General features: G+C 41.5%; 1 protein-coding gene across 3 annotated transcripts in view; it reads left to right on the top strand.

Annotated features, from left to right (window-relative positions):
* Positions 1–14,077, top strand: part of PLA2G7 (phospholipase A2 group VII) — a 109,082-nt gene that overhangs the window by 73,805 nt on the left and 21,200 nt on the right. For all 3 annotated transcript variants that reach the window (XM_073625257.1, XM_073625258.1, XM_073625256.1), the window contains 5 exons: positions 289–439; positions 6,954–7,047; positions 7,239–7,307; positions 10,908–11,055; positions 12,828–12,941. In XM_073625257.1, the coding sequence (XP_073481358.1) occupies positions 289–439; positions 6,954–7,047; positions 7,239–7,307; positions 10,908–11,055; positions 12,828–12,941 (576 nt within the window). The remainder of the gene's footprint in view (positions 1–288; positions 440–6,953; positions 7,048–7,238; positions 7,308–10,907; positions 11,056–12,827; positions 12,942–14,077) is intronic.

The following is a 14,077-nucleotide window of genomic DNA, read 5'->3' as shown; positions in this document are numbered from 1 at the left end:
TGCAGTTACAGCAACAGTTTTTTTTATTTCGGCAGATAAAGGTTTTACATAAATAAAAGCTGACCAATTATACGCGCATTCACTTGTTTGCACAATATGTAAATGGCCATATGCACATATTTGTTTGCAATCGTGTGTATTTGTGCGCATGAGGGGGACCTTAGTGTTTTTTTTGTGTTTGCATGTCTGATTTTTTTTTTTTTTTTTTCCTGTTATCCAGCATCATCTGTGCTCTCCCCTTATAGTTCTATACAGTATTATACTGATGAGTGGTTTTCTTCTGTGCAGGGCAGTTTTCTTCGACTCTTCTACCCTTGTGTGGATAGCGATGAATATGAAGATGCTGTATGGATTCCCCGCAAAGAATATTACTCAGGACTCGCAGACACTCTGAAGCTGAATAGGACTCTAATCGATTACATTTTAAGCTATTTCTTTGGTAAGTGTGTAAAAACTGTCAACACTCAAGTGTTAAAAGGATACAATCTTGTGCAATACTTTCATTCAAAAATTCATACAAAGAAGGTTCTCATAACAATACACTGTAAAAAAAAAAAAGATATCCAAGGCCTTACAGCTCTGTCTAGAATTGGAAATCTCTAAACCAAACCAAACTATAAAACAAAAAAACAAGCACCTGCCCTTATGTAATATCTTTAACCACTTCAATACCAGGCACCTTCACCCCCTTCCTGCCCAGGCCAGTTTTCAGCTGTGTCGTACGTTGAACAATTGCGCGGTCATGCAACACTGTACCAAAATGAAATTTTTATCATTTTTTGAGACAGAGCTTTCTTTTGGTGGTATTTAATCACCACTGGGTTTTTTATTTTTTGCTAAACAAATAAGAGCCCAACAATTAAAAAAAAAAAAAAAAAGTTTTTCTTAGTTTCTGTTATAAAATTTAGCAAATAAGTAATTTTTCTTCTTCACTGATGTGCGCTGATGAAGCTACACTGATGGGCACTAAAAAGCTGCACTGATGGGCACTGACAAGGTGGCACTTATTAGCACTGATAGGTGGCACTGATGGGCACTAATAATCTACACTGATAAGTTGCACTGATGGCCACTGATTGGAACTAATGGGGATGCACTGATAATCTGTGACCTGATTGTCAGTGTAAATTTCCCCTGTCACACTTGCTGGTTACTGGATCTCCTTTCCTCACGCTGTGACAGCGCACGAGGACAGGAATGCTGACAACCGGCACGTTTGTTTACATGTGATTAGCTGCGATTGGACACAGCTGATCACATGGTAAAGGGCCACTGTGACTGGCCCTTTACCTCGATCGGTGATCAACAGCGCGTGTGAGGGGTGGGGCATGGTTCTGGGAGGATGTCCATGGGCACCCTCCCAAAACAGAGCTGTGCTGCAGCTGTCTTCCGGCTGTGGCATGGTATTGAAGTGGTTAATTTTTTCTAAAAAATTTAATATTTTCTAAAAAACTGTCTTAGCCTAGGTTCATGCTATTGCGGGTGATCGCACCTGTTCCAGCACCCGCAACCACCTGCAGCCAAAACGCACTGCTCTTTAAAAACATGAGGGGCTGCCATTCATTCTTGCAATTTTTGACCCCCCCCCCCATGCATCTGAAAACGCATTGCAGGAACTGCCAGGAAATCGCAGGGTGCAAAAGAATGGGTCCGCGCAAATGGGGCTCACATTGTAGAAAAGTAAAGAATAAATCAATGAGACCTTTGTTCTGATTTAAAACGCTCTAAAACTGGCCATATACTGATCAAAATGTGGCTGGTTCAGCAGGGGCAGGCGTGATTTCAATCAGTGTTCGGCTGTTCTAGTTTGACAAAAGCCAATCATTAGATCGACTTCTGTCAAACTGACAAGTTGGAAAACTTTTTTCGATCAATGTATTCTGACAGCAGCAGAAGCCCCTGTCGGAATATAGTATCGGGGGGGGGGGGGGGGGTTCCTCCTTTTACCTAATTTCACCTCAATTGTGTGGATAGTGGAGCCTGTTGTTTTTTTTTTTATTCAGCCCATGGGCTGAATAATAAAAGGTAACTGTATTTCCAGCTTAGGAGAGAATTTTCCTCACTTTGGAGAGATTTCTTTTGACTTCCTGTTGTGTCTATCGGACAGAAGGTAAAGCGATATCTCTTCTAGTGGGATACAGGAATTTAAAGTACAGATGTTCCTAGACCAAGGACAATAAAGTGTTTACACCTTCTTAAACAGTAAGGCTCCATTCCCACTGTTTTTTCATGCTTTTTGCAGAAACACAGGAATTTTTTTTTTAACATGGGTTCCTATGGAACACATTCACATCAATGCATTTATGTGCCTCTGCATTTTTGGAAAGGGTCAGGGATTTGTTTAAAACGCAAAACAGTGCTTTTTTTGCATTTTTGGTTCAATAGACTTCAGTGGAGATGCTGCAGAAAAGCATGTTTTTACTGGGATTTACTGATTTGCGTTTTTTAATTTGCCCTACAACAAATTTGCTCAAAAAAAGCATACAAACCGCAAATTGTGGGAAAAATCGCAAAAAGCACAGGTGTGAATCGAGCCTTAAAGAGCTTTAAAACAAACCCTCACTGACTTTTGTGGCTGCAGGCACTGTGGAGAAATGTGTTTAAATGACAGAAAGTGAAGAGGAATCTCTCGAATGGTATTACTACCGTATCAATATAATAAAGAAAAGAAAATCTATCTTAAAGTGTTACTAAATCCACAACAGTAAAATCAGCCTGTTTATGCAGTAAAGCATGCCTGTTATGCTAACTGTGGAACCTAAGGGGTTAATCCTCTGCATTGCGTAAAAAGGCTGTTTGATCCTGTATGCACAGATCCTCCTCTTCTGCCACTGACTCCAGATCATGTCTAGATATGACAGAGCCTTTGGGGTCAGGCTGCACATGCTCAGTTTAGTGTGTATTGCTAGAGAGATTTTTTGTTTCTTGGGAGAGGCCAATCGGCACCGTCCAGACAGAGGGTCAGGGGTCCTGAAAGGACAGGTCAGTGCAGTATCAAAACTCCTCCTACAAGCTTTACTAGGAACTGATAGAAGTCACAAGACTGCTATATACTGCTGATGAGAAAAGGTATTTAGCAGTTTATATTCACTAAAATAATTGCATTTCCATGTTTAGTATACTGTGTGCGACCAGATATAGTTAATGCAGGGTCCTGGGTTTAGTAACCCTTTTAAAGGCTGTGTCAGATAAGCAGCTAAATATACAGTATGCTTCAGTCTCGGTTCACACTTACGCAATGCGGGAAACGCACAAGATTTGATGCGTTTCTCCACATCGCATCACACTCCAAGCAATTGCGCCACGTCCATGTGATCTGCTGCAGGTGTCAAAGTTATCTTAACAACCCCCCCCCCCCCCCCCCCGAAACAGATGGAAAAACACAGTGCAATTGCCAGAATCGCATTGCATGGGTGTAATTCAGGTGCAAGAGAAAAACAGGATCCTGCACCATTTTGGTGCAGATGCAATGCGATTTCAGCCATACAAAATGTAAAGCTGAAATCACACTGCAGACATCGCATGCAATGTGCACAGGAATGCTGTATTTTCCCACGCATCAGTGTGAACCTAGCCTAAAACAGAAAAGTTTTACCTGCTAATTTGTAAAATATTGCATATGCTTTATTTACCCCAATTTTGCTGCACTGGGACAACCTAATTTTGCATTTAAAGTGAAACTCCAATTGTGTTGGGCAAAAAAATAAATGAATACTCACTAAGTTAGATATATACAGTATGTTGGAAGCAAACAGTTTTGCCAATTTTTACCTGCTTCTGGTTGGTAGATACTGAATCAGAGCCAGTGAGTTTGTAAAAGAAATGGCTAAGTAGAAGGGACTGCTTTCTACACTTCATAGGATCAACTCTTATGCCGCATACACACGAGCGGACTTTTCTACCGGACTGGTCCGACGGACCGACTCCGGCGGACAATTGGACCGTGTGTGGGCTTCATCGGACCTGCAGCGGACTTTTTCAGTCGAAAATCTGACGGACTTTAGATTTGGAACATGTTTCAAATCTTTATGTCGGAACTCCGCCGGACCCAGTTCCTATCGAAAAGTCCACTTGTCTGTATGCTAGTCCGACGGACGAAAACCGACGCTAGGGCAGCTATTGTCTACTGGCTATCAACTTCCTTATTTTAGTCCAGTCGTACGTCATCACGTACGAATCCGTCGGACTTTTGCTGTGATCGTGTGTAGGCAAGTCCGTTTGTTCGGAAAGTCCGTCGGAAGTCCGCCCAAAGTCCGTCGGATAGACTGTCGGACCAGTCCGGTCGAAAAGTCCGCTTGTGTGTACGCGGCATGACAAGTATTGAACCAAAGATGAGAGGATCTTTGAATAAATGAAGGACATTGGGGATGACTGAAAATTTTACCTCGAGCTCTATGTAGACTTCAGGAAAAACAGCACGCCAATTTTTACAGCTCCTTACACAAAAAGAGCATGGCAACCACGATTGCATAAAAACATTTTTTTGCCAGCTTTAAAGCTCATATCTGGTTGCATATTTTAATAAATAGGTACATTTGTTTTTTTTTTACAATTCATAATAGGCTTTTGCAGCATATACATTGCCTTGCAAAAGTATTCACCCCCCTGGCATTTTTTTTCCGTGTTTTGTTGCCTCACAACCTGGAATTAACATGGATTGTTTGAGGATTTGCATCATTTAATTTACAGAACATGTCCACAACTTTGAAGGTGTGTTTTTTTTTTTTTTTTTATTGTGAAGCAAACAAATAGGACAAAATAACAGAAAAAGTCAATGTGCATAACTATTCACCCCCCTAAAGTCAATACTTTGTAGAGCCACCTTTTGCAGCTATCACAGCTCCAAGTCGCTTTGGATAATTCTCTATGAGATTGCCACATCTTACCACTGGAATTTTTGCCCATTTCTCCTTGCAAAACTGCTCCAGCTCCTTCAAGTTGGATGGTTTGCGCTTGTGAACAGCAATCTTTAAGTCTCTATTGGATTGAGGTCTGGGCTTTGACTAGGCTATTTCAACACATTTACACGTTTCCCCTTAAACCACTCAAGTGTTGCTTTAGCGGTGTGTTTGGGGTCGTTGTCCCGCTGGAAGTTGAACCTCCGTCCCTAGCCTCAAATCACACACAGAGTAGTACAGGTTTTGCTCAAGAATATCTCTGTATTTAGCACCATCCATCTTTCCCTCAACTCTGACCAGTTTTTCACAGTCCCGACTGCTGAAAAACATCCCCACAGCATGATGCTGTTACCACCATGTTTCACGGTTGGGATGGTGTTCTTTGGGTGATGTGATGGGTTTGCGCCAGACATAGTGTTTTCTTTGATGGCCAAAAAGTTCAATTTTAGTGTCATCAGACCAGAGCATCTTCCTCCATACATTTTTGGAGTCTCCCACATGCCTTTTCACAAACTCAAAACGTGCCATTTTGTTTTTTTGCTGAAAGTAATGGCTTTCTTCTGGCCACTCTGCCATAAAGCCCAACTCTATGGAGCGTACGGCTTATTGTCGTCCTATGTACAGATACTCTCTGCTGTGGAACTCTGCAGCTCTTCCAGGGTTACCTTAGGTCTCTGTGCTGCCTCTCTGATTAATGCCCTCCTTGCCCGGTCCGTGAGTTGTGGTGTGCGGCCATCTCTTGGCAGGTTTGCTGTTGTGCCATGTTCTTTCCATTTGGTTATGATAGATTTGATGGTGCTCCTAGGGATCATCAAATATTTGGATATTTTTTTATAGCCTAACCCTGACTTGTACTTCTCAACAACATTGTCCCTTGCTTGTTTGGAGAGTTCCTTGGTCTTCATGGCAGTGTTTGGTTAGTGGTGCCTCTTGCTTAGGTGTTGCAGCCTCTGGGGCCTTTCAAAAAGGTGTGTATATGTAATGACAGATCATGTGACACTTATGCCGCGTACACACGACCGGACTTTTTTGGCATCAAAGGTCAGACGGAACGAATCCATCGCACAATTCGATCATGTGTGGGCTTCATCGGACCTTTTCTGTCGAAAAAATCTGACAGGCCTTAGAAATAGAACAAGTTTCAAATCTTTCCAATGCACTCAATTCCTATGGAACAAACCATTGGTCTGCATGCTAGTCCGAAGGACCAAAAACAACGCAAGGGCAGCTATTGGCTACTGGCTATTGAACTCCTTTTTCTAGTCATTACATTCAAAACGATCTGACTTTGGTGTGATCGTGTGTAGGCAAGTCCCTTTCGTTGGAACTCTGTCGGAACTCCGTTGAAAAGTCCTTCGGAGTTCAGTCCGACGAGAAGTCCGCTCGTGTGTACGCGGCATAAGATTGCACACAGGTGGACATCATTTCATTAATTATGTGACTTCTGAAGGTAATTGGTTGCACCAGAGCTTTTTATGGGCTTCATAACAAAGGGGGTGAATACATACGCACATGCCAATTATCAGTTTTTTTACTTCTGAAAAATAGTTTTATGTATATAATTTTCAAATTTTACTTCACCAACTTAGACTATTGTGTTCTGATCCATCACATATAATTCAGATTAAAAAAACATTGAACTAAAGGCTGTATAATGTAACAAAATAGGAAAAAAGCCAAGGGGGTGAATACTTTTGCAAGGCACTGTACACAGTATGCTACAGTATATTATTTTTTGTTTCTGCAAAAGTAAACTTTTACTTTAACGGTAGTGTGAGCTATGAATGTGAATGAAGTTGGCACATAAAGGTTTATTCAATAAAGCAATGTAACAAGTGAGATGCCAAGTGCAAGACATAGTAACCAGAGAGAATCTATCTTGTATTAGTTTGACTGCAATATGATTGGTTACTTGCTACTTTGCTACTGCTTGATGCACTTTTTACATTTAGTGCTTAATATTTTGCACTCTTTTTTTTTTTTTTGAATAACCCCCAATAATGGCCAATTTTTTATGACCGCATAGCATTGATGTACTTTGTCCCTTACATGCAGGTTCTGTGAAATGTCCGGCAAAGCTGAACGCACCATTCAAACCAGGAGAAAGATACCCCCTGCTTATATTCTCTCATGGGCTTGGAGCTTTCAGGTACCTTCCACTACATCAGATGAGGGGTAAAGAGGAAATGTGCTGCGGGTTTTATTTAATTTTTTAGGCATCAACATTTAGGAAAATCTAGTAAAGCTATACATTCACTGTATTACATCTTTTCTGTTCTTTCTGTTAAAAAATGTGTCTGTACTAATAAAAACTGCTAAAATAGTTTTTTATCTTTACAGAACGTTGTATTCAGCTGTCTGTATCGGGTTGGCATCGCACGGCTTTATAGTTGCCGCAGTTGAACACAGGTAAGTGGATGCGCTTAGAAGGTACTATAGATGGATTGCAATAGCTTTTGGCAAAAAGGGTTTATGACTATCGCGTATACACAATTGCTTCTGAACGTACAGTTAACCATTGAGGTAAAAAAAAAGAATGACTTTGCATGGCTCTGCCCACTATTCTGAACTAAGGAATAGTTTCCTTCTTCTTATGGATATGTGATGGGTAGAGACATGTGAATACTTTCTGTTCTTAAAAGGCTCCAGTGTGCTTTGCACTAGTTTAATGGGGGGCTTTTGGTTCCTGTTATTGCCCCCCTTACCATAACCTTCTGGGGTAAACTTTCTTTTAAAACCCTAACCACTTGCCGACTAGCCGCCATCATTATACTGCAGCAGGTCGGCTCGTTCCTGCGAATCGCCGTAGCTGTAAGTCGGTCCGTTTTACAGCTATAGCAGGCGGCAGCGCACGGCTGATGTGTGTGTGGCTGGGGGCAGCGATGTCCGCCGGCCACCCGCGATCACTCCACAGAGAGCCAGAACAGGGATCTGTCAATGTAAACAAATAGATCCTTGTTCTGATAGGGGAGTAGAGAGAGATCGTCTGTTCCTAGTGATCAGGAACAGCAATCTCTCTCCTCCTCCAGTCAGTCCCCTCCCCCCACAGTTAGAAACACTCCCAGGGAACACACTTAACCCCTTGATCACCACTAGTGTTAACCCCTTCCCTGCCAGTGTCATTTTATACAGTAATCCGTGCATTTTTATAGCACTGATCGCTGTATAAGTGTCACTGGTCCCAAAAAAGTGTCTGATCTGTCCACCACAATGTCGCACTCACACTAAAAATCACTGATCACCGCCATTACTAGTAAAAAAAAAATACATAAAAATGCCACAAATCTATCCCCTATTTTGTAGACGCTATAACTTTTGCGCAAACCAATCAATGTACGCTTATCGCGATTTTTACCAAAAATATGTATAAGAATACATATTGGCCTAAACTGATGAAGACTTTTTTTTTTTTGATATTTTATTATAGGAAAAAAGTAAAAAATATATATTTTTTTATTTTCAAAATTGTCGGTCTTTTTTTGTTTTATAGTGCAAAAAAACAAACCGCAGAGGTGATCAAATACCACCAAAAGAAAGCTCTATTTGTGGGAAAAAAAAATACGTCAATTTTGTTTGGGTACAGCGTCGCACGACGGCGCAATTGTCAGTCAAAGCGACGCAGTGCCGTATCGCAAAAAAATTGCCTGCTTATTAAGGGGGGAAATCTTCCGGTCCTTAAGTGGTTAAAGTGGATGTAAAAAATCTGACCTGGGCACATATATCTGTAGTGTTTACATATCGCTCTCCAGAGCCCTAAGTCCCGTGTCTTTCTGTTGCTCCGTTCCTCTGTTATCAGCATGATAACTTCTGACAAGTTCTCCACAGGAGGTAAAAGCAGCTGGAAATTTGTGTCTGGGAGGGAACTTAGAGATAGATAAGCAGAGAGCTGGTCTATTCACAGTACAGCTCTGCAAGTTTCTTCGTTCCTCTGCCTATGTGGAAGGGTGTGTGTGCCTTTCCTCCAATCAGCTCACACACAGTGTATGCCCAGAGTCCCCTCCCACTGCTGGAACAGGAAGAAAAATGTCTAACATGATGTTCACTTTCTAAAATGTCTAGAAAGATGCATATATACAAGTAAAACTTATATAGGGAGATTTGTTTAATCCCTGTGTATCATCTGAGGCTGTTCACTTCACTGGGTATATGTGAGGGTTTACATCCACTTTTAGTATAACTAAAGAATTTTTTTGTTTTGGATAGAGTGGGGCGGGATTAGAACACCTGCAGGCTTTTAATGCTGTTTGTACCCCCCATTAGGGAAATTTGCCCCTTTTGTTTGTCCCCAAATTTTGGGTTATCACCAGAACAAGAATAGAGGGGTTTTTTTTCCCATCGGGACAATAGCTCTGGTGCAACCTCATTTTAAAGGGATTTCCTCTAACTTACTGATTTGGTTATGGGACAGGAAGTGAAAGAAAATCTCCCCATCGGGAAACTGATGGCAGAAAAAATTAAAAGGGGTGTATCCAAAATATTAAAAAATGTTGCCTTTAGTTCTACGTTAAAAAAAAAAAAAAGGATGAATAAATAAATATACTTGCTATGCACTTGGTAAATGCGAATGGTATTTACTTTGTGAAATCTAAGACATCTGCTGTCCACCTACTCTCAGAGGAATGACAGAGTTCCCTACATGGTCAGTTAGTCGTACAGCAGTAATCTGTCTGATATGTTACTTGTCTTTATGGGCAGCTTTTTTGTTATTTTTTTATTGTTAGAAAATGGATGTGCTGACCAATGGCTATATAAATGAAGACGCTATCACTTTTTAAAGCAGTACTAAAGCCTCACATTTTTTGTCATAATTACATTGGTATAGAGTAGCTGAACATCAGACAAAAAAATAGGAGGCCCCACCACTGCAGCCTTTTAGGTTCCTGTGTGCTGCTTCACTGAATTTAGGGATGGGTAGCTGGAGTTAAGGCGGAAACACACTATAAGAAAATCGTAAGAAAAATTCCGTACGAGGCACGATTGCTCGATTTTCGTATAGTGTGTACATAACTTTTGACATCCGATTCAGAATTTGCAAATGAAAATTTCCGAAGAGACAAATGCAAAATATGTTCTCGTATGTGAAAAGAACAAACGGATTTCATCTAATGTGTATAGTTTTTCATCCGATTTTCATACAAGAAAAAACAGATACAAAAGACTACGCATGATCAAAAACCATAAACAACAAGAAAAAAGACTGTTGTACGATAATTTTCTTAAATTATTTCTTTCCTTGGTTCCGACTTGCTGTAAAATATGGAGGAAAACCAGAAGATTGTTCACCCAATTTTTCTTATGGTATGTACCTGCCTTTAGGCTGGGTTCAAAAATGCTGCAGCATGGGGACTGGTGCGTCCCTTTTCTCCGATTCAGGTGCGAATCAGGTTCGAATTTCTGCCTGAATTCACACCTGATTCAGAGCCAAAGACGCACAGAACCCTTTCCAAATCCAGACCGTGGCCGCCCTGGAGCTGCGTAAACCGGCTCCATTGCGAGCCGGGCACACTCTCCTGTCATGGGAATTGGATGCGGTGAAATTCGCTTCCAATTCGCAGAAGTGTGAACCCAGCCTTAGTCTTTAAAAGGGGTACATTATAAGAAATGAAAAGGAAGAAAACATACATTTACGTGGACATATCACCAGGGTGTAGTGGGAGAAGCATGTGGAGGGAGGAGAACCAATGTACCCAGATCTTGAGAAACTGTTTACACTCTTTCAAAGCTTATACATTAATTTATAAATAAGTAGATTGGTATTAATCAGGGGAAGCTAGAGGTGAATATCTGTTTATTTTTAGTAATCGGGTTTCATATTGTACTTTCCTTTTGGCGCTTTAATTTTAAGTATATCCTCATTGGAAGCATCACTTGGAGTATCTCATCACAAAACCCAAACCTAGACTATTCATCCTGTGTTTATTGTCTTTGCAAAAAAAATAACAGTGAGATTAGCTGAGCATTATAGATTGCTGAAGTATTAATTTCTTTGAATGGATTACCTTTTAACAGAGATGAGTCTGCATCTGCAACGTTTTATCTCCGGGAGAGGTCCTCTACTGATGCTTGTGAGGAGGAGTGTGACCCTCTGGAGGAGGTGTGGATTTATAACAAGGCTCCAAAACCAGGCTCAGATGAATTCCCACTCCGATTTGAGCAGGTAAGAGATTGGATTGTTGGAAAGAAGGATGCAGCAGGGTTAAGGTCTAAAGCCGTGCCTGAAACCGAATGGCGGGTGCTGCCCAGAACTCCACTGGGTCCTCTTCCTACAACACGCCGCTGGGAGTGCAGGCAGAGGCGGAGCTCCTAGCTCCAACAGTCAAATAGACAAAAAAAAAGTTCCTGCGAGCTGCACATCACTGCAAGACCCTATGTATGTGTGTATGATAGCCTCAACTCTGGCTCCAGGGGGCATGGCCTTGCAGTGATGTGCGGCTCATAGGACCTTTCTTTTGCCAAGGTCTTAAGCCAGCCATACATGGATAGAAATTTGGATGCTTCACAGGGACCAGATTAATTTTGACGCATGTATGGGCACCCTGGTTGTACACAAGTCGATTAATCAATCAAATTGCGTACAACCAGCCTATCGCATTTTCCCCAAACAATTAGTACCACAGGCTACAAGTCAGCAACACTGTGCATAGCCACGTCCCTTCGACACATTTCTCCCCTGATGGAACTTCGTTGTAGAAGGGTAAAATGCAGCAGAGGGTCATGGCTATGTGCGTGTGATTGAATAAACTATATGGCTTGACGTCATCAGTGTGTGGCCCCATCATGTGTATTAGCTGATACATCCTGTGTACAGGTGTAACATGTAACATGTTACAAAAGATGAAAATCACCTTTAACCTAAAAAATCCACCCCATCCCCTGCCTGCCATTGTCTAGGCAAGAATGATATCACCCTGCTCCTGCAGCTTCCTGGGATATCCACGTCAGATATTCAAGAGGGCATCAGCTGGGGCATCACACAGCCTCTCGAGGAGAGAGGACCTGGTTGTGTGTTATCAGGGGGCTGGCTAAAGGACCAGGAGGAGACAGCCACCTCCTGATGACAAAGAAAGGAAGATGACAGCATAAAAACTGGTGTGCAACAGCAGTGCTGTGGATCACTATATACACTATATTACCAAAAGTATTGGGACACCTGCCTTTACATGCACAAGAACTTTAATGTCATCGCAGTCTTGGTCTGTAGGGCTCAATATTGAGTTGGTCTACCCTTTGCAGCTATAACAGCTTCAATTCTTCTGGGAAGGTTGTCCACAAGGTTTAGGAGTGTGTCTATGGGAATGTTTGACCATTCTTCGAGAGGCGCATTTGTAAGGTCAGGCACTGATGTTGGACGAGAAGGCCTGGCTCTCAGTCTCCGCACTGATTCATCCCAAAGGTGTTCTATCAGGTTAAGGTCAGGACTCTGTGCAGGCCAGTCAAGATCCTCCACCCCAAACTCACTCATCCATGTCTTTATGGACCTTGCTTTGTTCACTGGTACAGATCATTTGGTGGAGGGGGGATTATGGTGTGGGGTTGTTTTTCAGGGGTTGGGCTTGACCCCTTAGTTCCAGTGAAGGGAACTCTTAAGGCGTCAGCATACCAAGACATATTGGACAATTTCATGCTCCCAACTTTATGGGAACAGTTTGGGGATGGCCCCTTCCTGTTCCAACATGGCTTGCCATCAGTAAAATACAGAGGAGTCAGCCAATCATAGACAAACCTCACAGATTGAGTTATAGAACACCATGCCAGTAATTAGACATTAATGCACTTATATTAAATACTTCTGGGAGCATTTTGCTTAAATTACATATATTACAATGTGAAAGAGAGAGGATCATTTACTAATTGATATCTTAATACCTGTGCTGTGTTCTTTTATAAATTAATTCATGTGGATCATTATCTTCGGCTTCATATCTGTAGGTACAAAAAAGGGCAGATGAATGCATCAGGGCTCTGGACCTTGTGCTGGATATCAATGCTGGCAAACCAGTAACCAACGCATTACCATCCAATTTTGACTGGCGTCTATTGAAGGTGGGTACATTGAAGGCATAGGCACTAACGTAAAGAATTGTACAAGCACCTTCCTACCTAGGGCCAGTGTCAATGAGCTTTGATAGACAAATGCTTTTAACATGAGACTCTTTTGAGATTATTCACTGACACTTGGCATCTAGTTAACCTCATTTGTACCTGCATTTGGTCTTCTTCAAGCTGCTTTTGCATTTTAATAGACTAGTATTGGAAGAGAAACAGTGAACAAAAAATTAATTAACACTGACTCTTGGAGATTTTTCATGATGAGCCAATACTGATTGTTGTGTAGCTTATACATTCATAGCTTCTTGGTTCAGAGGAACCAAGACCTTAAAATGACCTGAACTACAATTTCAAATAAGTTCTGGTTGCTGTTCGATAAATTATGTAAAGTTTAAATAATATACAAAAGACCATTTGGGAACTGTGTTTACAATGGTTCAGCTTGGGAACAAACAGGAAGCTCTGTGCAGAGCTATTACTATTCGTTCATTCTGTGTGGCTGAGGCTGCAGAGATGGAGACTGAGGGCTGTGTCCTCAATCTCCTTTCTTTATCTCAAAAGTGAAACATCAGGGGGTCTGTTTAGACCCCTTATATTGTGCCAAAGCCCTGCAACAGGGCTGATTAAAAAATAAATAAATAATAACATAAAAAAACTACTCACACTATCCACTGCCCTACTGACACTAACTTCTGATCTACTGCTAGGTCTACTGCCCTACTGACACCAATTATTGCTCTACTGACACTCTTTTCTGCCCTATTAACAAAGTCCATTGCCCTACTGGCACCATCCACTACCCTACTGGCACCATCCACTACCCTACTGGCACCATCCACTACCCTACTGGCACCATCCACTACCCTACTGACACCATTGACTGCCCTACTGACACCATCCACTATCCAGTGTCCTACATAGATAATTACTTTAGGACAACAAGGCGGGTCATATTATCTAACAAATATTATTATATGCAACCCATATATACAAGAAAAAAATAAACCTTAAAAATTCACTTTTTTCTCGTTTTTCAGTGTTCATTTAAAAAAAATAGTCGATAAACCATATAAATCTTATTCTATATTTTAGTTTAACCACCTCAATACTCGCCACTTTCACCCCCTTCC

Source organism: Aquarana catesbeiana, linkage group LG04 (assembly GCF_042186555.1).
Source record: "Aquarana catesbeiana isolate 2022-GZ linkage group LG04, ASM4218655v1, whole genome shotgun sequence".
Taxonomy (NCBI): Eukaryota; Metazoa; Chordata; class Amphibia; order Anura; family Ranidae; genus Aquarana; species Aquarana catesbeiana.
The sequence above is the reverse complement of the archived record's forward strand: the minus strand, read 5'-3'. Positions and strand labels throughout refer to the sequence as shown.